Raw genomic sequence first — 26,893 nt, forward strand, 5'->3', positions numbered from 1 at the left:
ACAGATGCCATATTGAGTCTCGTGCTGTGCAGCTGAATGCATGTCAGTGACGAGATTAATCACGCATATCCAGTGCCATCCATCTCTCACCCAAAGAAGGCGTGTCGCTTCCCGGTCCGTAGCATCATCCAGCGGCTCTTTGTCCCGCTGCTGTGTGAGTGTGAGTGTGTGTGTGTATGTGTCAGTAGCGGGCTGAGCTGCTCGAGTCATGGCGGCAGCGCCCGCGAATCCTCGCACCGGGAGCACGAGAGCGCAGCTGCCGCCCTGTTATTATGAGGGATACCTGGAGAAAAGAGGAGCGAAAGAGAAGGTAAGCGGACATTATGACATGTCAAACACTTGATCTGATTCTATCAATACGCGCAGCGGCGTCTGATACTCATGGCATATGCCGCACGCGCGCATTGTGTGGATATGGGCGAGGTTTGCATGGATCAGCTGTCTGAATATTATTTCGTTTGCCAAGTGACCACTCAAATATTGATTGTGCATTTATGGATGAAATGGATGAATGAGCCGGCGTTTCTCTGTGCCATGCGCTTTGCCGCTGTCTGACAGCTCTTTAAATGCCATAACTCATATGTGAGCTGAGCTCTTATTTTTGTCTGTTGGTGCTTTAAATTCTCTGCTGCTTCCCAGCTGCTCTGGTAGTGGACACACCTTAATGCAGAGCACATGCAGTCCGAAATGTGTGATTAATATGATCCATCACGTGTTTTAATCATCAGGCATTCATTGAAAGACGCGAGAGTGAGATGCATCTCCTGCTGCATATCATCTGTCATGTTACATTTACAACTGAGTTTGCTGTTATCTGCTGCAGACAGTGTCATCGTGTCAATTGCCATTTAATATGATAGATTAACACTGAATATTGCAGGTTTTTGAAAGTCCTAATAAGTAGTGCATGGCTTTCACCAAAGTGCACATTTGCAAATTCTGTTTATGTAACTGAGACACTTTGAACTTATTGGTTAATAAATACTGCAGTTTAGAAATCATTTACATACCGACAGTGCATAATGCACATTTCAGTAAACTGACTTCATGCTACGCAAAATAAGTGTATAATTTAATTGACTTTATTTCAGCATTATATCATCCATAAACAATATGCTTTCTAGATATTATTGGACTTATGTAATATCTATATTATTTTTTGGGGTCACAAAATTGTATATATACTTAATATTTATGCATAATGGATCAAATTTATACATAAGTGTATAAACACACCTTGTAATATACAATAATATTTACAAATCAATACAATGTACAGACAAATGTTTTGTATTACTTAATCTTTGTGAGTAATGAATGAAATGTAATCTTCCCTTTAAGTGGCCAAATTAATTGTTCTATTATATTACATTATATTTTCTATTTTTATATATATTATACACTTTAGTATGTAAAACTCTGAATATGCAATAGCTATTAAACAATGCAATGTACAGACAAATATTATATTTAGTTCAAAACTAATGGTGTTGACTAAGCACCACTTACACAAATTAATCCCAAATTGCATATTCAGGAGGGAATATTGAGAGGGGTTCAGGTGCACCGTGTGTGATGGGGGTGTGTAGGGGGGTGGGTCTCAGATTTAGGACAGCTGTGCTCCGGGTCGGCGTGCGTGCGTGCGTGCGTGTGTGTGTGTGTGTGTGTGTGTGTGTGTGTAAGCTGTGCCCCGGGGAGCCATGAGCTGCCACTGAGATCAGGATTGAGCCAGACAGAGCAGAGAATTACAGACAGAAGAGCAGTAATCTATGCAGAGACGACTACCATTTGCTGCGCTGTCAGTCGGAGCATTAGCATGTCAAAATTATGTGTTAGAGCCCTGAACACACATTTAACCACCCTGACTTCAGAAAGAGATGATTTATTGTCTCTTTTATGTCTTTATGTAGCCCAATAATGGCCAACTATAATGCAAATTGTTATAACATGCACATCTTATATTTACTTAAAGACCAGAAATGGAAATTTGGCTTTTGTTCTCTTTGGATGCAGGTAGCTCGGCGTTTATGGACCTGTTTATGTGGAAACACGCTGTACTTCTTCAACAACCCTAAGGACACAAATGTAAGTGATGTATTCAGGGCTTGTACAGATGTTTGCCACATACAATCCTCTATCAGTGTGTGGAGCATTAGCATCTAGATCTAGAAGGGCATTCTTCTGCAAATCCCCTTCAAGTCTGAAGTCCATCGTAACCTCATCGTCTCATTAAGCGCAATCAGCCATGAGAGAGCAGATGGCAAAGAGGAGTTTTATCAGACTCTACTTAATTGTGGTTTCAGTATTGATTTTCATTCTGAACCCATGGAGATAGCAGTTTCAACCTCTATAACCTCAGCTGTGGACGGGTAGGTTTATCTATTAGTATTAACATGCAAAGTTTGCTGGAAAGTCGCACTGTGCGGGACCTTAATATTTACATAGATGTTCACGGAATGTGATCTCTTATAAAGTGTTTATTCTGGTGTGTTATTCAGAGTTGTGGCTATTCTGAGTTGTTTTTTGAATTATTACAAGAATAGTTTACCTCAAAATAAACTCACCTTCATGCCGTTCCAAACCTGGATTATCATTCTTCCTGGAAACACAAAATGAGAATTTCCAAGCTACTGCTTTCCACGGAACAATAACAAAAATGTGTTGTTTTTTCTCGTATTTATATGTATTTCTGAATTTTTCCTACCAGAAAATGTATTAACCATGTGAATTATGGAAATATTTTAGATATGGAGAAATATTTATATTTATGATAATTTCCTCCAAAGCAAAAGGTCTTATAGTTTAACATATAAAAGCAAATAAATTAAGACTGTAATTTTACTGGGACCTGTATTAGTAATAATAATAATTGTATTAATTCTTTTTATATAATTCTGATATTTATATAATAAGTTTTGTCCATTTTTATATATTAATTCTAATTAAATATATATTTAATTTATTTAAATAATAAAAATGTATTATTATTATTCGTAATAATAATAATAATCAAATTTTATTATTTATAAATATTTTTGTAAATATTTTTGTAAATATTTATTAACAGGACTTAAAGAAAATTTTTAAAAAATGAAATAATAGGCATTAGAAATTCTGCCCAAAACCTTTTTTTGTGTTTCAGAAAAATCAGGATTGGAAAGGCGTTTTGGGGTAAACTGTTCCTTTAAATGTTGCTCTGCATGTGTGTGTTTTCTGATTAGTATGTAGAGAAGCTGGATCTGAGTGGGTTTGTGTCTTTGATCGATGACCCAAGTCGTGATAGGAATCTGGAGGCAGCCAGACTGAACCTCCGCATGAAGGATGGAGAAATCAAACTCACTGTGAGTATCAGATATCTGCCAGTATGCATCATCTCAGCCTCACACCCGCAGACCGTTCATAGACCGTCTGATGTGGATGGCACACTAAATGGCAAGAGCTTTCTTGAAACGATAAGCTCCAGTTTGTATGCTTGGTCGGTCACACTCCAGTTGCACATCTCGACCTTCACTCACTCCTGTGTGAGCAAATACGGGTCTTCACAAACTTCTTCAAATGGAATTTACCTTCGACACACCGTAGAGAGTTTCGCATTCACAGGCCACTATTTTACTCCTGTTTATACTCACCACATCTGATGCCAGTAGTAACATTTCCAGACAGCTCCAGGTCATATTATGGTCAGGTCAAGAATAAACAGTACACTATCAGCCGTTGAATATGCTGTAGGCTTTGCTCAGGAAACCCTTGGCTTATTCTGCATTCAGAATTAGGGCCGATCAGAGGGCCGCTAGAGAGATTGTATAGAGATTACCTTCACAAAGAGGTACAAAAACACTGTACTACGATACTTCCTCTTACAAACCTCATGAGCAGCCCTTCCATACCTCAAAGAAATGCGTAAATAACTGTTCTGAGAGAAACGAATTCACAAATAATAATGCGCTTACACTACCATTCAAAAGGGTCAGTAAGATTTTTTTTAACCACAATATACAGTAATATTGTGAAATATTATTTCAAATCACCATTTTCTATTTAAATATATTTTAAAATGTAATTTATTCCTGTCATGCAAAGCTGAATTTTCAGCAACATTACTCCAGTCTTCAGTGTCACATGATCCTGCAGAAATCAATCTGATATTTCTTATTATTATCAATGTTGAAAACAGTTATGCTGCTTAATATTTTTGTGGAATTTGTGATGCATTTTTTCAGGATTCTTTGCTGAATAGAAAATTCAAAAGAACAGCATTTATTTGAAATAAAAATCTTTTGTAATATTGTAAGTTCTTCACTTTTGATCAATTTAACGCGTCCTTGCTGAATAAAAGCATTGGTTGAATCAATAAATGTCAATGGAGATCTAACTGACTGTGAGATACTATATGTCTCTAATGTAATGTAAGGAAATATTGCATTGAATATGATTAACGTCAATGTCTCTCTCTTTCTTCTCAGGCTCCAAATCTGGAAGCGCGTGAGCTGTGGAAAGGTTTTCTCTACTCTGTCGTAGATGTAAGTTCAAACAAATGAGGAAATATTTTTAACAGAAGTTGACACATTCTTTAGTCTCACAGATGAGTTTATGCCCTTACAGTAAAAACTGTGTAAATGCTACTTAGTGCTAGCATTTTGTAATTGTACCCTAGAAACTCAAGGTCAGTAAACACTTACAGCTTCTCCTGCAGAACAATGAATTCCAGTCAGGCTTATTCGTTATACCATCTTGAATGATATTGTTGTTCTGAGTTTGTTAATAAGATCTGAGACCTTTGAACTGCAGAGTTTCCGTTTTACGACCAGTGCAGCAGATACCTTTGTTTCTTTCGGTTTAGGAAAGATTTGGTCAACTGTTCTGGTTTGTTTTGTGGCTGATATGTTTATCTAGAGAGCAAAGTAGCTGATATTACTTAGATTTACACAACTGGTCAAACGTTTGGCATCAGTATGGTTGTTTTGTTTGTAAAAGTAAATTCTTTTATTCCACAAGAACACGTTCAATTTTTCAAAAGTGACAGTCAAGACATTTATCTTACAAGAAATTTCAAAATATCTTAAAGAATCTTGGAAAAAAAGAATATATATAAATTGATAATAATAAGAAATGTTTCTTCTGCATATTAGAATGATTTCTGAAGGATCATGTGACACTGAAGACTGGAGCAATGATGCTGAAAATTCAGCTTTGATGTATTTAAATAGAAACGGTGATTTGAAATTATAATAATATTTTGCAATATTATTGGTTTTAATGTATTTTTGCAAATAAATGCAGTCTTGGTGCGCATAAGGGTCTTTCAGAAACATTCAAAAAATCTTGCTGATGTTAGACGGTTTAGTGTATATCCATCAGTTCTGAAAATTGTATGACATTAAATTAGATATACACAAATTTAAATTGTTGTGTACATAATATTTACTTAAATATATCCAAATGACACTCCGGTTGCACCATTTATTCACACTTCTTTTGGTAGACTTTGACACTAGACACATTTTTTCTCTTTATCAGACACCATTATCAGCCGAAATAAATCAAATGTCGACTGTCTTGATATATTGTTCTTTTAATCTGTTTTTATCATTGTGATATGAAGTGTTTAATAATTCGATTACTTATATATTTGATTAGACTTCCTGGAGGGCCACAGCTCTGCACAGTTTTGATCCAACCAGCTCCAAATCACACCTGCTTGCAAGTTTCTAGCAATGATGAAGACCTTGATTAGCTGGATCAGGTGTGTTTGATTAGGGTTGGAGCTAAACTGTGCAGAGCTGTGGCCCTCCAGGAATTGAGTTTGAGACCAATGCATTAGAGTAAATGTAACAAAAGCTTTTTGGGAAAACAGGAAGTAGGGTTACTTGTGTTTTATTTTCTGCTTATTTTTTTAGACTATTGTAGACTTTTTTTAAAAATCTTATATTGTTGATAGTATTGTGGATGTTTTTCAGATTTCGCAAGAAATTACATTTTGAACTTTTATTATCTCGTTTATAATTTAATCAGTTCATATGAATGTTTTTGTTGGACTTTAGACATGTAATAAAGTAAATTTTCCGTCCATCATAATACATGAGCAGGTGTTATAAAAACTATATATCACCATCATATCCACTGGCTGTAGTTCAACACCACCAAAACCCCTCCCACACGCTTCTGATTCTGCTCACGTGTTTTTATAGATAAAGAGATCAGAGTCCTCGTGCATAAAGCCTCACTGTGGACTGTATATTTAACCGAGCAAATCAGAAAGACACATGCTTTGCATCTGATTCCAGCTGGCTGTGCCCACCACCCTCACCCTCCTGCCCGGGCAGCTGCACATGCTGAAGGAAGTCGTGGAGAAAGAAAAAATGCGTCGAAAGGCACGCTCCTCTTCCAGAGCCCCCTCGTCCCCCCTCTCGCTCCCGCTGGTGGGGGAAATACCTGCGTGAGTATCTGTTTATGTGAGCGGGTGTGTTTGTGGGAGACATTCTTGAGCGTCTGAGTGTTTATACATAGCTAAAGCATCACTTGTAATCTAATACGAGTAGGGCGTTTACTTTTCTAAAGGATTTCTGCCTACCTGATAAAACGCATGAACAATTTCATGGATTTGCTCTGGGTCCTACACAGCAATAAAAATAATCAATAAAACGGTCTCTTCCATATCAATCTAATTTCATACGTCAATTCGCAGAACTACAAAATGGAGCCAAACTCAAATATATGTGATATCTAAGGTGTATGTTTTATGAGGTATATGCGCTGTGGTTGATTGTGTTTATTTATAACTTCTCATCTATTGACACACTGTATTTGCTACTGTTGTCATGTTTTTGTTAAAATGACACTCCTTACTAAGGTTTTACTTCTCATTACTCAGTAAAAACAGTGTTCGGCTGGGATTAGGTCATTTTATTTTGTTCTCTATTTGTAGATTATACTAGTCATTTTTAGACTTGCGTTACCAAAATCTACTATATACTGGTGTGTATAACCTCGTTCTTAGTGGATGCTTGAGACAAATGTGACCCTGGACCACAAAATCAGTCTTAAGTGTCAATTTTTCGAAATTGAGATATATACATCATCTGAAAGCTGAATAAATAAGCTTTCCATTGATGTATGGTTTGTTAGGATCGGACAATATTTGGCTGAGATACAACTATTTGAAAATCTGGAATCTGAGGGTGCAAAAAAATCAAAATATTGAGAAAATCACCTTTAAATGTTGTCCAAATGAAGTTCTTAGCAATGCATATTACTAATCAAAAATTAAGTTTTGATACATTTACAGTAAGAAATTTACAAAATATCTTCATGGAACATGATCTTTACTTAATATCCTAATGATTTTTGGCATAAAAGAAAAATCGATAATTTTGACCCATACCATTTATTTTTGGCTATTGCTACAAATATACCCCAGCGACTTAAGACTGGTTTTGTGGTCCAGGGTCACAAATGTTTATGTAGTTGTGCTTCTGTCTGTTATTTGGCAGGTGTTTCAGGCCTGTGTCTCGTACTGAAGCCGAGGTGCTGTTAGAAAGACATCCAGACTGCGGGAACATGCTGCTCAGACCAGGCCGGGATGGAACTTCACTCGCCGTCACAACACGACAAGACCTAAACGGGTAAAAACACTGAAACAACTCTCTCTTAGTATGATTGAGAGCATTCCATTAACTGCCAACAATACACTTTAGCTCTGTTTTAAAGCTTAGTAAGCTGCCTTGCTGTCTACTATCTACATAGACAGCTGACTTCTAAAACGGCATCCTAAACCAAATAGAACCTCATTGGTTTCATTGAACCTCATGACTAATTAGACGCTTGTAAAAGATGGCAACTCTGCACACTGTGTAAAATAACGCTCATGAAATGTACTGCACAGGACACCAATAGAGCATAAAATATACAAAGCAGGCTCAGATATTAGTGGAAAATAATAATCTTAATTTTTCACTACTACATGAAATATAATTATAGTTTTTTTGTTGTTGTTTGTTTGACTGATCTGGCATCTTTCATTTTCTTCCACTGGGCTTTGTGCAATTCATTAATTCATTATGAAATCATAAGTGCCCGTTGTGACGACATATTGGATTTCACTGGATTTTATCATAAAGCCATTATGACAATCACTGGATTCCAATTTTCCCTGGGTTTATACATTATGATAAGTCAATTATGACAATCAGTAGGATTTAAAAGTGAACTGGATTTATATGTTGATGTCTTTACTGGATCAGTGCAGTACTTTAGTATTATTTTTGAATCGGCTTGTATTATGACATTATTATTTGAATCTTTAAATCGTTTAGATTTAAGTAATTTTGTGTGCTTTGTCATTTATTTATTTTATTTAGCTTTGCTTTTTTTATTTTATACACTGCAAAAAATGCTTTTCTTACTTAGATTTTTTTGTCTTGTTTTCAGCCAAAACATCAAAAAATTCTTAAATCAAGAATTTTGTCTTGTTTTCAGAAAAAACATGTCAATTTTTGTTTTCTGTTTGAAATAAGATTATTTTGCTTACCCCACTGGCAGATTATTTGGCTTGTTTCAAGCAAAAACTCACTTAATTTCGACATAATTAATAAATTTTTACTTGTCTAGAAAATCCTTCTTGATTTAAGAATTTTTAGATATTTTGGCTGGAAACAAGACAAAAAAAATTTCTTTTGTGGTGTATTTAGTCATTTAAGTACAAATTAAACCCATTTTATTTCTGATAATTGCCAGGGCAACATTTCTCAGTTTTATTTCTAATTTATTTCAGCTTTATTTCAACTGAGGAAAACTATTTTTAATCGTTTTAGTTTCAGTTGACAGTAACAGTACTGGATGTCAGTACACATCAGAATAGAGTCATTGTGTTGGTTTTTCTTTATATATAAACAATCTCTCTTTTTTTCTGTTTCAGATCAGTGTTCAGGCATTACAGAGTGACACAGAAGCAGCAGGGTGGTTACATCATCGACGTGGAAAACCCAGTATGTTTCCAAATAAAGAGAATCTATGCGAAAACACCAACCTTGGGGAAATCTCACTCCTACTTTTAATTTTGTCCCTTCCTGCAGATCCCCTGTCCCACACTGCATGACGTTATCAACGCACTGGTGGAGAAGACCGCTGGAACTCTTCAGCCCTTTATATTAGAAGAGCCTTATGAGGAGAACATCAGTATGTCAAAAACACGTTCATACACAAATATGCTCACAATCTGTACATCTACATTAAGTTTGACTATAAATGAACACATTCTGAATTCGGCATCTAAATTTCCTTTTCCTGTAGCGTTTGTGTCGTCCAATGATGAGAATGGAGAGCGAACCCTGCACTGTGCTCCCACTGGACCTCTTTCTCGAGCGCCATCACTGCCACCTAAACAAGGTACCACACATCTCATGCTTCACAGCTCAACACGACTACATCTGCTGCCATTTGTTCATATATTGAGAGTTAAATGGCAGGAAATATATCAGCATTGCTGCAGCTTCATATGATAGTGTAGTCTAGTGGTTAAAATAGTACTAGAAAACAGCTACTGACTAAAAGATCGAAGGTTCAAACCCTACAGGTTTTTATGCTTTTTTTGCACAAATTTGACTTTTATAATGAATAGTCTGTTATGCCAGTTTCAATGCTCCTGCCAAACAACATGCAGGAACAGTTGCACTTGGATGCTGTAGTGACCCTTGTTGCAAAAGTATGAAACAAGTCTCAATCTGTGTGTTTGAGCAATTTGTGGCTTGTAGGAATTGCATAACACTGAGAAAATGCTGGTTATGTGTGAACATCAGATTTAGGGCTGCACACTGTCAATGTGAACTAGTGAATGCTTTTATCCAGATCAATATACAGTACAGGCTATGTTCACCCCAGATTCTCTAGACTGACTGACTGAGTTTGTATGCGTGTGTTCAGTAGGTACAGACAGATGGTCGCTGCGGTCACAGACGAGATCTCCCAGTTCTTCACCAAGATCCTTTTCCCCGTCTGGCTCTCCGTCCAACTCCATGAGAAGGCTGGTTCTGTCTCCCTCACCGCTCTCTCAGAGTAAGATCCCAGGGCTCCAGCTCCAAAACTGTTTTTAAAATTTCAACTTGCTAGCATTTTTGGGGAGATCTGATTTTTATTTTTAAATTGATTTAAACAGTTGATATAGTACCAAAAAACAATATCAATAATATTAGAAATCAGGGAAAATCAGTATTTAATAATATAATTATAACAATTATTATTTATACATTAAAAAAAAAATGTTTTTACATATTAAATTAAAATATTTAATTGTACACCACCATTGATTTGGGAATAATATTTAAGAAATTACTTTTATTCAGTAAGGATACATTAAATTGGCAGTAAAGACATTTCATAATATTACAAAAGATTTCTATTTCAAATAAATAAAATTCTTTTGAACTGTTCATCAAAGAATTATGAAAAGTTTAAACACAGTTTCCATAAAAATGCTGAGCATTACAACTGTTTTCAAAATTTGATAATAACAAGTAATATTTCTTGAGCAGCAAATCAACATATTAGAAGGATTTCTAAAGGATCATGTGACACTGAAGGCTGTAATGATGCTGAAAAATCCAGCTTTGCATCACAGAAATAAATTACATTTTAAAACATTCAAATAGAAAAGTTTTATTTTAAAATGTAATAATATTTCATAATATTACTGTTTTTACAATTTTTTTTTTTAATCAAATAAATGCAGCGTTGGTAAGCAGAAGACACTTCTTTTGAAAAGCATTAATTAAATCTTACATAACGCAAACTTTTCAATTGTAGTTTATATTTTTTCCCATGTGCAATGGTGTCTCTCAGACCCCAGACATACTGAAAGTAAAATCAATATTATCAGAACATGAGGGTGAAAATATGACTGTATATTTAAATATGACTATATGACTAGGACGTTTTCTTCCCATCAGGCCTCACAGACGAGCTCAAACAGAAGCTGGAGAAGAGACGGACCAGTCAAGAGTGATTTCCTCCTCGTTTCTACCCACCCTTCGTCGTCTCATTCTTCCAGTGCCTTCCAATAAAGACTGATGTCCTGTTCAACAGACAAGGACTCCTTGTAATCGACATTCTTCCCTCAGTGTGACTTAAACAATGCCACTTTATTTGGCTTTATTAATAACACCAGAGCCGAGGTCCACCAGCTTATCCTGCCTCATAATAATGCCGTCACAGAATGATGCCGTTTCTGTTGAGATTATTGAAATTTAAACGGGAAAAATCTGAGCCAAGATTCTCTATACCTGTTACTCTCTCTATTCTATTAATTAGACCTTAACACTCAGGTTTCTACTGTCAAACCATGAGTCGAGAGGACATTTCCACACATTTAAGAAAGAAGCACATCAAACTTGTCTTAAAATGAAGGACTTGTATTACTGGTTTTAATCGAACACTAACTGTGAACTGGAGAGAAGTGATCTAAATGCTCAGATGAATGTGAATCTGGTAGGGTCCAAAATTAACGCTCGCCATGTGCCAAATGTGCATATAAATTGGGTTAATAAAAAGCAAATACATTTTGCAGACACTTTTATCCAAAGTGACTTTGATTGTTTTTTAATCGGTCAGTGTGTTCCCTGAGAATCGAACCCATGACCTTGGCATTGCTAGTACAATGCTCTGCTGTTTGATCTACAGGATTGCGAATAAAGCTATTAGGAATGTGAAATTAATACATGATTTAAATTGAATTGTAAGACTGACTCTCACTGCTGAAAGATGCCAAGCCTGCTATAAAAAGGTTCTAAAACCAGCAAGGTTGGCTGGTCGTAGCTGCTCCCATCCTGGCTAAACTGGTCACGCTGGTCTCCCAACCTGACCAGCTAAAGAGAAGGTTAAACCCCCTCGAAACCGGCTAAAATGAGCCAACTATCTTAGGCTGGTTTCAGCTGGGGGGGGTTTCTTCTTTTTTCAGACAACTGTCCTGATTGGATCAAATAATTTTTCCCTCTGTGAATATAAAACGGTTCATGGCCATTAGGAATTGTTTGTGGCCATAAACTGAGAGGTGTGGCAAAAGTTAATTTCTGACCCTGCTTCCTCAGTAGCTCTGTTATGTTTTAAAATTTGTATGATGCTTTTGGACACATTTGCAGGAGAAATGTATATGAAGCAAGTTTTGCTCTCATAAAAATGGTATTTGAACATAAAGGACTATTCAGCCTTCTAGAGGTGAGTTTTTCTCGGATTTGTAAGCGTTTAAGTTGTAAGTTGTGAGACGGTTGCATTTGTGTTCCTGATCGACCAACTGTCATTATCAGTTTTATGAACATGCATGGTGCTACTGTGACTTTGTAGATATGTTTTCATGTGATGTTAAAATCGTTTCTTGTTATTTATAACTGTGATATTTATGGGAATTAAAGGGAAGGTTTTGTAGAATTCACCCGCTGTTCTAGTTTTACATGTTGTGAACCGAGTGTTTGTCCACGGCCCTGTTTTCATGCTAACAGCTCATTGCCGCCATCTTGCGACTGAAAACGTAGCTAGCAGTAATAAACCCGGAGATCTTCAGCAGAATACATTTTGTGGTGAATATAAACCTTTTGATGACTAGAATTTCAGGAGAGTGTAGTAGTTAAAGTAAGAAGAACATATTTGCAAAAGAACAAACATTTCTATAATGGACTGCTTTAGAGAAGGCTTAGCTAATATACAAGTAAAACAAAATACCTTTATTTAATTATTTATTAGGTAAATATCCGGTTATTTGCCTATATATATATATATATATATATATATATCACAAGGGGTTTATCGCTAAATAAAGCCCTTCAAGAGAGGCGAATCGGGTTTATATTGACCACCTGGGGGCGTCAGTAACGTTAACCTTTCAACTTTTACCTCAACATTTCATTTGTTATTGTTAACTGAATGACAAATGCTCCATAATACAAAGGCTAGGCCTATATTTAACTTGTAAAATGCCTATAGTCTACCCAGCGGGCAGTTGACCAACCTTAAAAGAAGAAATGCGGTTGAAATTGCCAATAGTTGTTGTTTCAGGCCGTTCATTGCTAAATGATTGCAAAAAAATCAATTCATATTGTTCACTATCAACAGATTCGATTTGCAAAATAAAAACAAACTTTAGCAATGATTCATTCGACCTCGATCCATGATGTTGATTCATCTGTGAAAAACTGCCAGTAGCTACAGAACAAGTTCATCCAGTTTGTCCAGATAATCTGAATTTGCCAAAACAAAACAAATTGTAATAATTAATGTCACAATGAACATAAAAACAAGTTTGGCCAGAAGCAGAAGCTGCAATGAGTCAATGACCCTCGCAAAGACGCTGAGGGTCTAAGTCTTTTTGTTTTGTTTTTCTTCAATGTGAATGCAAAATTTGTTTTGAAACTGTTGTAACAGAGAAAATCAATGTCAGCTTTCTCTTTTGTTTACTACAGCTGCAAACTTGGCTTTCTTAAAAATCAGATCAGAAAACACAATACAGCCTCACCTACACTCCTCCTCTTTCTACAACACACACTCTCTTGCTGACACTTGTAGTGACTTGTTTGAGATTGAGGAGCTTCTAAAAGCATGCTTTTTTCTCTCTTTTCTCTCCAGTAGAAGAATGTCTTTGACTTCACACTGCAGGATCCAAGCAGTTTAATGCTCTCTTACACAAAACAGAAGACACCATGAGCTCCATTCACTGCAGAGCCACGACTCTCAACACACTCTGCTGCCTTTGAGACTTAGACCACTTTTGATTTGTTTTGCACTGGAGGGCTGGAACGGTGTGTGTGTGTGTGTGTTTGTTTGAAGAGGAACCACTCATGCGAGCACAGGAGAACTGAGAGACTAACAGAATTTGGTTGCATGGTGAGTTGCTGCTTGACCCACATTTTTCAGCCATTGCTGCATTTAAAACTTATTTTCCAAGGAACTGAGACCAGTACTGAAAAGCATTCTGAGGAAACAGCTGATCGGTTTTCACTTGTGTGAGGTTTACAGGGGCGTTCACTGATCACACGCGGTACTTTTCTTTTAATGCATTTTACTTGTTGACTTATACATCACTTATTGAAAATGAGATTTTGGTATCATTTGTGATGTCCTTAACATGTCTGATAATGATGCTCATGCTTAAGGTGCTTAAACACCAGCGTTATTCTAGAATTATGTATATACTGTTATAGCATTATTTATTTTGATATTGATTATTCTTTCAAATGTAGTTTGAATCGAAGTTTAAGTAATAATGTACTTTTGCCAGTATTTATATATATATATATATATATATATATATATATACTTCTATTTAGCTCTGTTTAGTTTTAATTTTTGTAATTTTAGTTTTATTTAAATTTTCATAGTTTTTAATCTATGTAATTTTTATTTTATAGTTTTAGTTATCAATAACAACACTGTACAGTATTTAAATATTACCATCATGTATTGTCCAAAAATGCTATATTTGTACTGTTATAACATGGTGGGTTTTGCCAAGTTTATTGCAGAAAATAAGTTCTGTGACAACCAAAATAATAAGATTCTTAAACATTTTGTTTTATCAAGTTAATCTCCACAGATGAGCACAATTTAAGTAAAAAAGTCACCAATAAGTAAAAAGCTAAAGTTGTGACGTTTGAGCTAAAATAGTTTGCAAAAGCACATTTATAAACAAAAAAGAGTCTGTAAAAGTGGACTAGTGAGTAGATGAGTTTACTTGTTCAACATAATTACATTTAGTGTCCCAACTTTTCAAGACACATAAAAACTTAAAATAAAATCACAAAGGGGTATTACTGATTTATTTTATTGCTTGGAATAAAACATATTGGGCATTTAACAAAAAACACGATGGAACCGGAGCTACTACTAGAATACTAGCATTATTACTCTTATTATTCATGGTATTTCTAGTAAGCTATTCAGAATTCTAGTCACTTGTCAAATATATAAAACACATTGTATAAGTATATAATGTAGATAAAAATCTTTATCAGTTTAAAAGTGTGTGTAGATCGAGTTAACTTGCACAATTTCTGAAAAGTACTTCCTTATATGGGTGTCCTTAAACAGCATGAATCATTTAAGGGATTAAATAATGTTTGATTCATTCTGTATAAAAATATATATATTTTTTTTTAAATCCCAAAATGTGTAATTTAGGGCTAGCAGTGTGTCAGGTTTTGGTAATTATAATTGGCCTATATTAGCAGCTAGTAGGGTAGAAGGTCCCCAAATGGTTTAAAAGTAAGCATGTGCATACAAGTGTGTGACTGGTGAAATATGAGTGGTATCTGATCAGATCTACGCTCATGCTACAGCGCATCTCTCTTGGCATGCCATAATCATGCTCTTTGGCAGCAATGTAGTAAACATATGCCACTGCAAACAGATAATAAATGCACCAATGAGCACTTGTGTTTCCAGATGTTGGAGGCTTCCAAAGACCATGCATTGACGGTGCATTCATACGTTGGTTGCAATGCAGTCATTCTGTTAAAATTAGCAGCTCTTTACTGACAAAGTATCACTGGTTTCAATACGACAGGAAATGGTTTGTTTGACTGGTTGAAAACCAAAAATTGTCATGCATTAACATTTTTTCTCTCATTACATTATTGCACATTGCATGTATTAAACTGTATGGAGGACAATCAAATGGATGGAAGTAGACTTAATGTATCCAGATTTTTGGTTAGTAAGCAACCACCTTGCAAACACAGGTTACAAAATTATGTTACGTTTGTTCTTCCTGTTTCTTCATCATGCCTGTTAGGTAACACCAGCTTTCGTACAATGAATATTTCCTGGGAGTTTTTATCAGGATGGGAAGGAGAGATTACTTTTTAAAAACTTTTCAGATTCTACATCTGATTGTGCGTGCCACTTGTGAAAATAGTTCTCGATGTTTGTAAGATATCTCAGGATGTGGTAGGGGTTTTTTTTTTGTTCGCGAGCTATTCTGTATTTGTGTCGTTCTGTGGCTTGAAAAAGCAGAACCGTGTGTCTCTGTCAAGGTCCTAGAGTAAAAGCTTTCATCCTCCACATTAGCATCACTATAGCAGTGACAGAAATACTGCTGCCAGCCTGTTCACTCTCTCTCTCTCTCTCTCTCTCTCTTTCAGATGGGCTCACAGGGTTCTTTGCTGAAGAGCGTTCTTTGCAGCTAAAGTCATATATCTCAGTATGGAAGCGTTCCGGACTGAAGCAAGGATGAGGAAAATCTGACTGACAGAAGACACAGGAATCTAGCACTCGCACCGTCTTTAGACCAAAATCACTGACTGATTTTTTTTACTGGAGTGCTGAACGATGTTTCTGCTGGCTGTGCTCTGTGTGTTTTGCATCTGGAGTTCAGCAACACTGACCGGCGGATTGGGATCGACGCCGAGTACCATACCTCGCAAAACAGTGCCAATTAGTAGTAAGTTGAATTTATGATAATTATGTTTGGACGTCATTACAAAATACCAATGTACTTTGATGTAAAGTGGTCTAAAGTGGAAAATATTTGGGAACCTAAAAATGTTTGAATTATGTGCATTAGATACAAAATATCAAATCAAAAGGTGGAATCTGCAAACAATTAGTGTTAAAGCCACTGTATGCCATGGTGCTTGGTGTTTGATTTACATATTCATATATAAAGGTGCTTTAAAGACTATTATGGTATTACTATCATGCTAGTGTCCAAAGTAAGTGTTTTTTACATTGTGTGCCAATATTCATGGTAATAACATTACATTTATTTATGCAATTATTCATTTTTTATTAGTTTATTTTTGTATATTCATTTATTTTATGTTTTGCTTAGAGAAGATATGGACCACAGTTCTTTCTTCGAACAATGTTTAGCTGTTCTGTGTGTGACTTTTCCATTTTTGGCAAACGTTAGCTACTCCTGCCCTTGACTGTGGCCTTCATTTGTTGCTAGGTTATGGGGGACGTTTGTTTCATGAGGAGGGTGTTTTGAATTACACCACTATGCTTGTGAGGGAAGATCTCAACATGCTCATCCTGGGTGCCAGGGAGGCCATTTTTGCCCTCGACCTTGATGACATTGCAGTCAAAAAGGCCATGGTGAGGTCTTAACTATATATTTACAAAAACTTATTTGTTTGCTAAGCCATTAAATATTATTCTGCAGACTGATTTTGTTCATGTATAGGAATGATGGTAAATTGCATTGATTCTCCACAGGTGAATTGGCCAGTCACAAATAAGGAGCAAATAGACTGCTCCAATAAGGGAAAAGATGCTACAGTGAGTTTTCACATCTTTTGTGCTCATTAATATATGTTTTTAAACAATGGGTTCCTGGCACCAGTGTTTAATGTTTTTTTATTATAGACATTTGTCTTGCTTTATTAGCAGTTATGCACACTTTGATAAGTGTATTCATTTATCATGAGTGGGCAGAATGCAGTTTATTAAAGCTTTAAGACATGAAATGTTGAAAATCTTAGCAAAATGTACTTACAATGATCTTTTCATAACAAGAAAGGCTCTCTTTTCATGGGACAATCTTCATTTTTTACATAAATAGAAAATATGCATGAATTTAATATTTTATTCAAATATCTAGGCAACTAGATGTTTAAGGATGTTTTAAGACTGTCTAACCAAAGCAACATGCAAGACCGCATATCTTCATATTGATAATTACAGCAGATATCAATAGATAAAAATCAAATTCTGAGTAAAAGTCGAACATACCATCGGAAATGAAAGTGTTTGGTTCTGCTTGGTCAGAACTGAGGTCATATTTTTTCCACTTCACATCACTTATTAGTTCCCTTGGATGCATTGTTTGCTTTTTCTTTAGAATGACTGCAAAAATTATATCAGAATTCTTCATAAAAGAAACGATGACAGAATGTATGTTTGTGGAACCAAAGCATTCATCCCAACCTGTGACTATATGGTGAGTCTCATTAAGTATTAGTGACCACAAACATAAAATGTCCAGTATATAGTGCTTTATGTGTTGTATTTGTTGCATGTCATTCTCTTAGTCCTATGCAGATGGTAGTCTGACTTTAGAGGGCAAACAAGAAGATGGGAAGGGGAAATGTCCATTTGATCCTTCTCAGCGATACACATCAGAGATGGTTGGTATGTACCAGATGATGGCTGCCTCTTTATTTATGATGCTGAGTATAATACGATAAAAGTACTTGTGTACTTTGCAGTGTTGGATAAAAGTATCTGCCAAAAATGCATAATTGTAAACGAATTGACAGTCATATTGAATCACCCTGTTTCAAAAGTATAACCATAACATATAATGGAGTGTTGAGGCCATTGCACACTTTTGCATGTGAAAAAATAAATACGACCTCACGTTGTGTCAATCACGTTTACACACTGCCTCCGAAACTTTCGTCCGTCATAAAAAAAATTTGGATCAGGTTCGATTTTCTGCGTTTTTGCATCCGTAGAATGCATTTTAATAGGAAAGGATGACGAATACGAAAAAACCCCCGGAAAAAAGCATGCGAAAATTTCGGACTCAGTGTGCAATGGCCTTTACTTTAGTACCAGTAGTTTTCAACATCATCTCTCTCTTGTTTTTTTTTTTCTCTCTTGCAGATGGAGTATTGTACTCTGCCACTTCAATGAATTTTCGGGGTTCAGAGCCGGTTATGATACGCAGCTCAGAGGAATACATACGGACAGAGTTTTCAAGCACCTGGCTCAATGGTGAGATACAAGAATCGTGATGCCTAACCAAACCTCCAACCACAGTATGGTTAAAAACAGCCAGAACGTATTAGCAAACTCATTGTACCACTACTTTCGTCAAATGTCAGCTTATTTTTTCCAGTGTGGCTTTTGTAGTACATGACTGAAGAAAGTTATTTAAAGTTATATTTTTAATGTATTTATTTATTTTTGTTCACTTAATGACTGTTTTTTTAGGTAAGCCGAGGAATACCAATATACTGTTTGTAGCATTTCCATTCATTTCAATTGCAGTTTTCTTAGTGGTTGCATTCAACACATGAATGTTTTTTTTAACAGGTTGCCATCATATGCTGTATGCAAAGAAATAGATTTTGAATTCTACTTTTCATTGACCAGTCAAACGTAAAACTCCCACATAATGGTGTTTTTATGCCATCTACTAGCAGGGATTAACCTTAACTAACTAATCAATCTTAATCAAGGGTATTTAATGCTTGTTAACGCTATCTAACCAACTAATCATGTGATGGGAAGCAAATGTATAACAGCGGTTCGGTTGTCATTAAAACAAGTGTATAATGTAACATACTTTCACTATGGAGTAATTGTTGGTGCCAGACAGGGTGGTTTAGGCGTTTTCACCCATAACCACTGCTGTTTTTTGTGTTTTCACTCCCTTCTCTGTAAATGGCTGTCATCAGCAGATACTCATGACAGTCATTTACAGAAAAGGGAGTGAAAACACAAAAAACAGCAGTGGCTGTGGGTGAAAACACCTTAACAATGACAGGAAGGTGATAGTAACTGAAACGTGTTTTTGTTTGTCATTTAAGAACCAAATTTTGTCCACATGGCCCACATACGGGAGGGAGAATTGAACCCAGAGGGGGACGATGACAAGATCTATCTGTTCTTCAGTGAGACAGCAGTGGAATATGACTCCTACACCAAGATGGACGTCTCTCGAGTAGCTCGAGTGTGCAAGGTAAACTCCGTTAGTGTCTTATGTCAAATGAGCTGTATTGAGAAACGTTACAGCATTTCCTGTCTATACCACATATTACATCTATCCAAAATGTAATTTCTCTCAGGGAGACTTGGGTGGGCAGAGGACGCTGCAGAGGAAGTGGACTTCTTTTCTAAAAGCAAGGCTCGACTGTCCCGTTCCAAACAACAACCTGCCTCTTCTGGTCCAGGATGTTTTCCACTTGTGCCCTGGTGACTGGACCACCTGCGTGTTTTACGCTGTCTTTTCCCCACAATTGTAAGATTGAGATCTTTTTGTTTCTTCTAAGACAGTTCATTGTTGATTCAATTCAGTTCAATAATAGTGTCGATGTTGGACAGTTCATTAATTATGAAACATTGTTTCTGATCAACAGAGACTCCACTCAGTACTCCGCGGTATGTGCATACAAAATCGAAGACGTCAAGGCCGTGTTCTCAAAGGGCAAGTTTAAGGCTCCTGTTACCGTCGAGACGTCGTTCGTGAAGTGGGTGATGTACTCAGGTGATGTCCCCGATCCCCGACCCGGAGCAGTGAGTCTTTTGTTCAGTAACACTGTTCAGCACTCATTCAATAACGCTGATTCCCAGAGTTCACTAACCTTCACTTTGTTTTCAATTATAGTGCATTGATAATCATGCCAGAGAAATGGGTTTCACCAAATCTCTGGAGCTGCCAGATAAAACCTTGCAGTTTATTAAAGACAAGCCCCTGATGGACCAGGCTGTCAAGACCAGTGGAGAGAAACCCCTGCTGGTGAAGAGAGGCGCTGCTTTCACTAGAATTGTGGTGGCCACAGCGACAGCCGTGGATGGGACCACTCATCAAGTCATGTTCATTGGCACAAGTAAAGATGCAAATCTGTAGTGTTTATAATCAGTAAACCCTCCAAAAGTTTCCAACCTTTTCTTCCTGTAAAAATGGGCGTGGCCATTTGTAAATTCTATGGGTCTAGCTTCCGGTCTCATCCGCGTCCAGCTATTTTTAGCTGTACAAAACAGTTCATTTTGCTGCTTGATATTGAAAATTGGTGTGTCTTACCATATTATTTTAATGTATTATCTTAATTATGAACACACTGGTTTGTAATGCAAACAGTTTTACCATTTACTGCACGTTGTTATTCTTCTCGTTATTTCCTTATAGCGGCTAATGGACCGGAAGTCTTGCCCATAGGCTTGTATATAATATAATATAATATTTTAGCTGTGTAAGTGTGTTTAACTGAAATTGTTGTCTTCTGCATTGTGTTGTGTTCTGTTATGTATCAGAGAGCGGTTCAGTGCTGAAATCTGTGAATTATGATGGCGAGATGGTCATTATGGAAGAGATTCAGCTATTTGGGCCCTCAGAGCCAGTGAAGATACTGCGACTTTCCAACACCAAAGTAATAAGCAGATGCATTTATTGATGTTTATTGCTCACTTAGCAACATCATGAGCTGTGTGTGTCTGTTTCTTTTCAGCAAAGCTAATTTTATTCCCGTAACTTAACTGGTACAACAAAGTTATGGCTTTCTAGGTCAAAGCTTAAATAGCAGCTAACATTAATTTTCTGTATACATTACCATTCAATGAACTGTTTTCTGTTTGAATATATTTTAAAATGTATTTTATTCCTGTGATCAAATCAAAGCTGAATTTTCAGCATCGTTACTCCAGTCTTCAGTGTCACACGATCCTTCAAAAATCAGTCTAATATGCTGATTTGCTGCACAAGAAACATTTCTTATTAATGTTAAAAACAGGTATGCTGCTTAATATTTTCATGGAAATGCTATTACATTTTTTTTTTTTTTTTTTGGTGGTTGTTTGATAAATAGAAAGTTAAAATATTCAATTTAATGAATCTTTGCTTAATCAAAGTATTAATTTCTTTGAAAAAGCTGAACCCTAACCTAACCCTATCTTTTAATAGTAGTGTATCTCCACTGTGCAGTTTTATAGGAATGTTTTATGTTCAATTGAATCAAGAGTCAAAATTATTGTAATTTCTATTATTGTCTATAGAGATGTTATGTTAAGTTGTGATGTCATCCCAACAACAGCTGTACGTGGGTTCGGATGTGGGCGTGGTTCAGCTGTCCATCAATGAATGTGGGCGGTACCACACGTGTCTGGACTGTGTTCTGGCCAGGGATCCGTACTGTGGCTGGGACCTCAATGCTGACCAATGCTCTACCATAAACAGCACACACAGAAACAGGTAAAAAGTCAAATAAACCCATTTACAAATAAATATAAAACCTCAAATTCAGGAGAAATTATATTTTGCTTGAAGAAAATGAAGCCTGTTTTGGGGCCATTAAAATTATCAGCATTGCCACATTATTTTAATGACAGTTAAACACATTTCTCATGCAAAAAATAGCATTGTTTTACTGTAATACAATAAAATTCTGTTATTGCTTAAGTAGTAAAGTATGAATACATAATGGTAGTATTTGTTTTAATGTCTCTATTGCTTTATTGTCTGTATTGTCTCAAGCTTTACAGCATAAATTAGTGAGAGTTACCAGTCACACTTTAGTTTGGGGACCACTTCTTACTATTAACTAACCATAAACTACAACTATTGCCTCGGTAAACTCTTAATTTGCTGCTTATTAATAATTAGTAAGGTAGTTGTTACGTTTAGGTATGGGGTAGGATTAAGGGATCTAAAATATGGTCATGCAAAATAAAGCATTAATATTTGTTTTATGAATACTAATAAACAGCCAATATGCTAGTAATATGCATGCTAGTTCTTTATAATTCATCTTATTGTCAAAAGTAAAATGACTGTACGCGTTACATTAATGGACATTTTATGGGAAAATATGCAAAAAAATTCAAAAATGTGTTTATAATTCAAACTTTTGTGATGATTGTTTGCACACACCATTATAAATATTGTATTATTATTTCTTCCACAGCACTGTGATTCAGAGTTTGAGTTATGGTGATGCCAGCCAATGTCCACAAATAGGTACTTGTATTATATCCCAGAGTCTTCAAACTGTATGTTCTGTTAGGAACACTAAAGTAACATCTAGAACTTGTGTTTCAGATGACAGTAAGTCAGTCAGCATCTCGTTTTCCCACGGCAATACCGTGAAGCTGTGGTGCCAGCCTTATTCCAACCTGGCACAGGTTCAGTGGCAGCTGAACAGACAACCCATCAAAGCATCAAACACCTTCCAGGTCCTCTCCGACAGCCTGATGATCTTCAACGCCTCCGCAGACACCAGCGGCCGCTACACCTGCAGCTCTGTAGAGCGGAATTACAAAACCCAGCACGTGGCATATGATCTAAAAATGTGGTCAGCATCCGGGACTACAGCATTACTACACGACGTTAAGGAAAAAGAAAACACACTTGTGGCCATGGTGGTGTTGTTGTCACTAATTCTTTCTATGCTAGCAATTTGGAACCTGTACAAAGGGCATTTTCCTTTGCCGTTTTGCCACAGGAGGGTAAAGGACACGGAGAACAGGGGTGAACAAAGTCTGTATGAGAACCAGCCTCCAGAACATAAAATAGCATCATCAACGGTTAACTTGAACAGCAACAACAACCATGTGAACAACCAGAGGTACTCCAGCTCTAGAGAAACGGACAGACTCTCAACCACTGTTGGTTCCTCAGGTCAGATCACATTGAAATATATAGACGATGAATCTGAGATTTGAGATTTTTATGCACAGACTTGCTAATGCAGCTAATCGTCATTTACATGCAGACCAAGCCCACTGAGGCTGGCTCCTCTTTTGCAGCTGTTAACTCTTGACTAAACCCTTTGTTTTGACCTACTTTTTGTTCTTGATGAATCCTTACCTTCACTTCTAAATGGCATCGTTCAACCATCATACTCCAACATGTCCAATGGACAAAAAAAAACACTGATTCAGACTTTTTTGCAAAAGGTCTGTCTACATTGCAGCTTACTTTGGCCAAGAATCACCAGAGTACTTTTCAAGGACAGTCAAATCACTTGGTGGTCGTATTTGCAACGCCACCAGGCAGCTATTTCAGTCATGCAAAACCAACTCCTATCTACTTGAATTGGGAAGTAGTGAATCTTAAAAACTGCTTGGCAATATTTCAACATTCTAACATGAACTGCCTCATAAATGCTGTTTCATTTCTTAAAATAGCGTTACATTAAAACATGTGCTACGAGCGAGTTTTAGGACCCTGAGTGTTTCTGTGTGAACCAGAGCATCTTCATTCTAATGTAACAACTTTACCAATTGGCGATTGGCTGTTTTATTTATAAGCCATGACTTACTAGCAGGGCTGTAGCTGGGGTTTGCGGGCCCCCAGTGCGAGTTGTACCAATGGGCCCCGTTTGAAATTGTTTAATTTGTATGTTCGTGCTATTTATTTATTTGTTCTATTTACACAGTTGTTTTTTTTTTGTTTTTTTTTTCAAGTTTGTAGGTGTCCAGGTACAGAAACTGAATAATCAAATGTGAAATAGCACTGCATAGTCTTCACTGTAAAAAATTAAATATACAGTCAAACAAAAATGTATTCAGACACCTTCAACATTTCTCACATTATCAGAGTTTATTTGCTATAGTTTAGAAAATGGTAATAAAATATGACAAGAACTCAGTTAAACTGTGTCAGAACAAATTCATCTTGATAATGTCAGATAACTTTGATAGAAAGGTATGTAACCGATTACAATCAACCAAAAATTCAGACAACTGTTAGTATGACAATATTTACACAATTATCAATACTTTGTTGACCAATTACCAAGCAATGCTTAATTTTGTTCAGTCTGTGGTGAAAGAAAAAACACTTAAGCAAAACATGGTCAGGTCAAAGTGTCTAAATAATTTTTGGTCCCAATTTTTTTTTTTTTATCAGTTTTACTGGTAGTCCACTGTGTGAATAATTTTGGGGTATAATATGTCACAGTTTACTTTATTTGGCTATACTCACTTAAATAAATGAACTACAGTGTCCTGTACCCACTAGTAAAAAAAAAATTCCAAAAAGTATTATGTGTCTGAATAATTTTTGGTTTGACTGTGGATTAATTCTTGTTAAAACTACAAAGTAATTCAGTCAAGAGCAGTGAGTGATTTTCTTTCTTTCATTTTCTTGGATTAACATTAAGGACACTTGAAGAGACAATGCATCCATTATAATGATACACATCCGATTTCTTTCTCCACTGTTTACTTTCACTTAAGACATAACCAACAGTTTTTTCGAGGACACTCTCCAATATGGGTATTTTTACATAATTTTGTATGTATTTGTCATGTCGGTACAAGAGCAAGAAGAGGCAAATTTGGTGTTCAAGCGCTTTGAGACGCGTCTCTCTGCGTGTGCCCTGTGCGCGGGTGCTGAATTGGGCTCTTTCACATCCTTTTCAGTTTGCATGTTTAAACCGCGATTTGTATTTGTTTGTTCAGGAGCAGGAGGACGCGAAGGAGAGCTTGGTTCGGTGTTGCTGTCCGCTCTCTGCGTGCGCACCGTAGCCTACTCAGTTGAGTTTTTCCGCGTCTTGTGTTTGAATGCTTTAAACTCTTTTGAATGCTTAAATTGGCAAGGCTTAAAAACATGTGCAAATAATAAGCTTTCGTGAGGATGCGCAGCAGTGGCCCGTCAACTGTCCTGAGCGTCTTTTTAGACTAGATTCAGCCAGACCCCCTCTGGCCACTAGTGACGGCCCTGCTTACTAGTGTCGTCATATTGCCTGTCCCAATACCCACACTTGCCGTCCTGACTACTTGAGAGCAGATGCACATGACAGGTTGGCAAGACTGTCCCAAGTCTGAAAAATGCCAAAGCTCAGTGCCAGTAAAGCACAGTATATCCCTAACAAATCTGTAATAGCTCTTTGGAGCAATGTTTGAGGTGTATCCCATCATTCATCATGTTCAGGAACTCATGTGCCCTATATTTTGAGGTTGAAAAGTTCAAATAATTAGACATGCATATAATTTGGTGGTAAAACACAAAGTGATACATATTTTTTGGTTATTTATCACTGCCTTTTATCACTTAATTAGCAGCATCACAATTACTAAATCGTGTCATCTGTTACATAGGACCTACTACACATTTAGAAGTTTATTTTAAATAAAGTATTGACAATTAAAATGTGTAAATTGCAGTTTTACAGTGCTATGTCGTGTACTATCTGGTTATGAAAAGCTCACTTAGGCCAAATCCAGGAAATGAGATCGTAGTCATCAGATGTGACATGGCCAGTCATCAAGTAGGGAACTGGTTCAATGCAAAGACCGCAAGCGTGGGTAGGAAAGGCCCAATATAGACTTATAAAACCGCCCACTTAGACAGGAAATGGCTGTCTGATCATGTATCAATGTTACCATGTTACTAACCACATTTCATTTAGTTTGTATGTGGTTCATGTGAAATACATGACACCATATTAATAGGCCTAAAGTCACATTCACACCAAGAACGATAACTAACAATAATTGGTGTCCACAGCAGTAGGCGATAATATTGTGTTTAAGTTAAGTTCAGGTTGATTCTCATTGGTGATATTGAGATTCCAACAATATCATTCCTCTCTGATGTTATCCTTATAGCTGTGGTGTGACTTACTTTTCTCTTAGAATTAGAACGATTATTACAACTTTAGTTATAGTTAGTGCTTGGGGTGAATGGCCTGAAAATACAGTTTTGCTTGTAAATATGTAGTTTACTTGCTACAAAACAAACTTTTGCCACACAAAAAAGTGATTAGGTCATGCTCAAAAGTTATTTTATGAACCTGGCCTCCTGTAAACATGATTTTGTTTCCTGGTGGACTGATTTAAAAAGAAAAACGGAGCACAGAGACAATTTAGAGTCTTTCTCTGGACATTTGCAATGGTTGTGTTCCTGTTTTAGGGGCAAAACATGAGACATGCCGTCTTGTTAAAACCTGCCGTGGTTGTTGCTTCAATCCAAGTATGTTGCCTTTAAAGGCAATTCCACATGGACAAGAATGAACTTCCTGTATCTTCAGGATGCCAAGACAAGTGTCAAATGACTGCATCTCAGCCTCAAAGTGTAATGCAGCTTACGTTACATGTTTTTATATGAATGCACTGCATAAACTTAATTTTAACTTTAATACCATCTATGTACCTAAAATGCTGTAAAATGTCTCTTTGTAAATGGCTTTTTCCAATGAACAAATTAAATGTCAAGGTGTAAACGTTTTATCTTTTTAAATGAGGACAA

The 26,893-nt window shown here is 36.5% G+C and overlaps 1 protein-coding gene across 5 annotated transcripts; it reads left to right on the plus strand.

The window, feature by feature from the left end:
• On the plus strand, nucleotides 1-26,859 carry sema4e (semaphorin 4e). Of its 5 annotated transcripts, none has more exons than XM_058749200.1 (16): nucleotides 11,006-12,204; nucleotides 13,606-13,863; nucleotides 16,119-16,417; nucleotides 16,928-17,073; nucleotides 17,194-17,256; nucleotides 17,819-17,917; nucleotides 18,009-18,108; nucleotides 18,586-18,696; nucleotides 19,515-19,666; nucleotides 19,773-19,945; nucleotides 20,064-20,220; nucleotides 20,312-20,534; nucleotides 20,959-21,074; nucleotides 21,735-21,892; nucleotides 22,605-22,657; nucleotides 22,739-26,859. In XM_058749200.1, the coding sequence occupies exons 3-16, from the start codon at nucleotides 16,306-16,308 to the stop codon at nucleotides 23,359-23,361; spliced, it is 2,286 nt and encodes a 761-aa protein (XP_058605183.1). In that variant the 5' UTR covers nucleotides 11,006-12,204; nucleotides 13,606-13,863; nucleotides 16,119-16,305; the 3' UTR covers nucleotides 23,362-26,859. The 5 variants fall into 5 exon arrangements, 4 of the variants coding, with proteins under 4 accessions (XP_058605183.1, XP_058605191.1, XP_058605174.1 ...); XM_058749208.1 differs by having other exon boundaries at nucleotides 13,609-13,863; XM_058749191.1 differs by lacking the exon at nucleotides 11,006-12,204 and adding an exon at nucleotides 12,541-12,563.
• Nucleotides 26,860-26,893: the final 34 nt, after the last annotated feature.

This window comes from Onychostoma macrolepis, chromosome 02 (genome assembly GCF_012432095.1).
Source record: "Onychostoma macrolepis isolate SWU-2019 chromosome 02, ASM1243209v1, whole genome shotgun sequence".
NCBI classification, from domain to species: domain Eukaryota; kingdom Metazoa; phylum Chordata; class Actinopteri; order Cypriniformes; family Cyprinidae; genus Onychostoma; species Onychostoma macrolepis.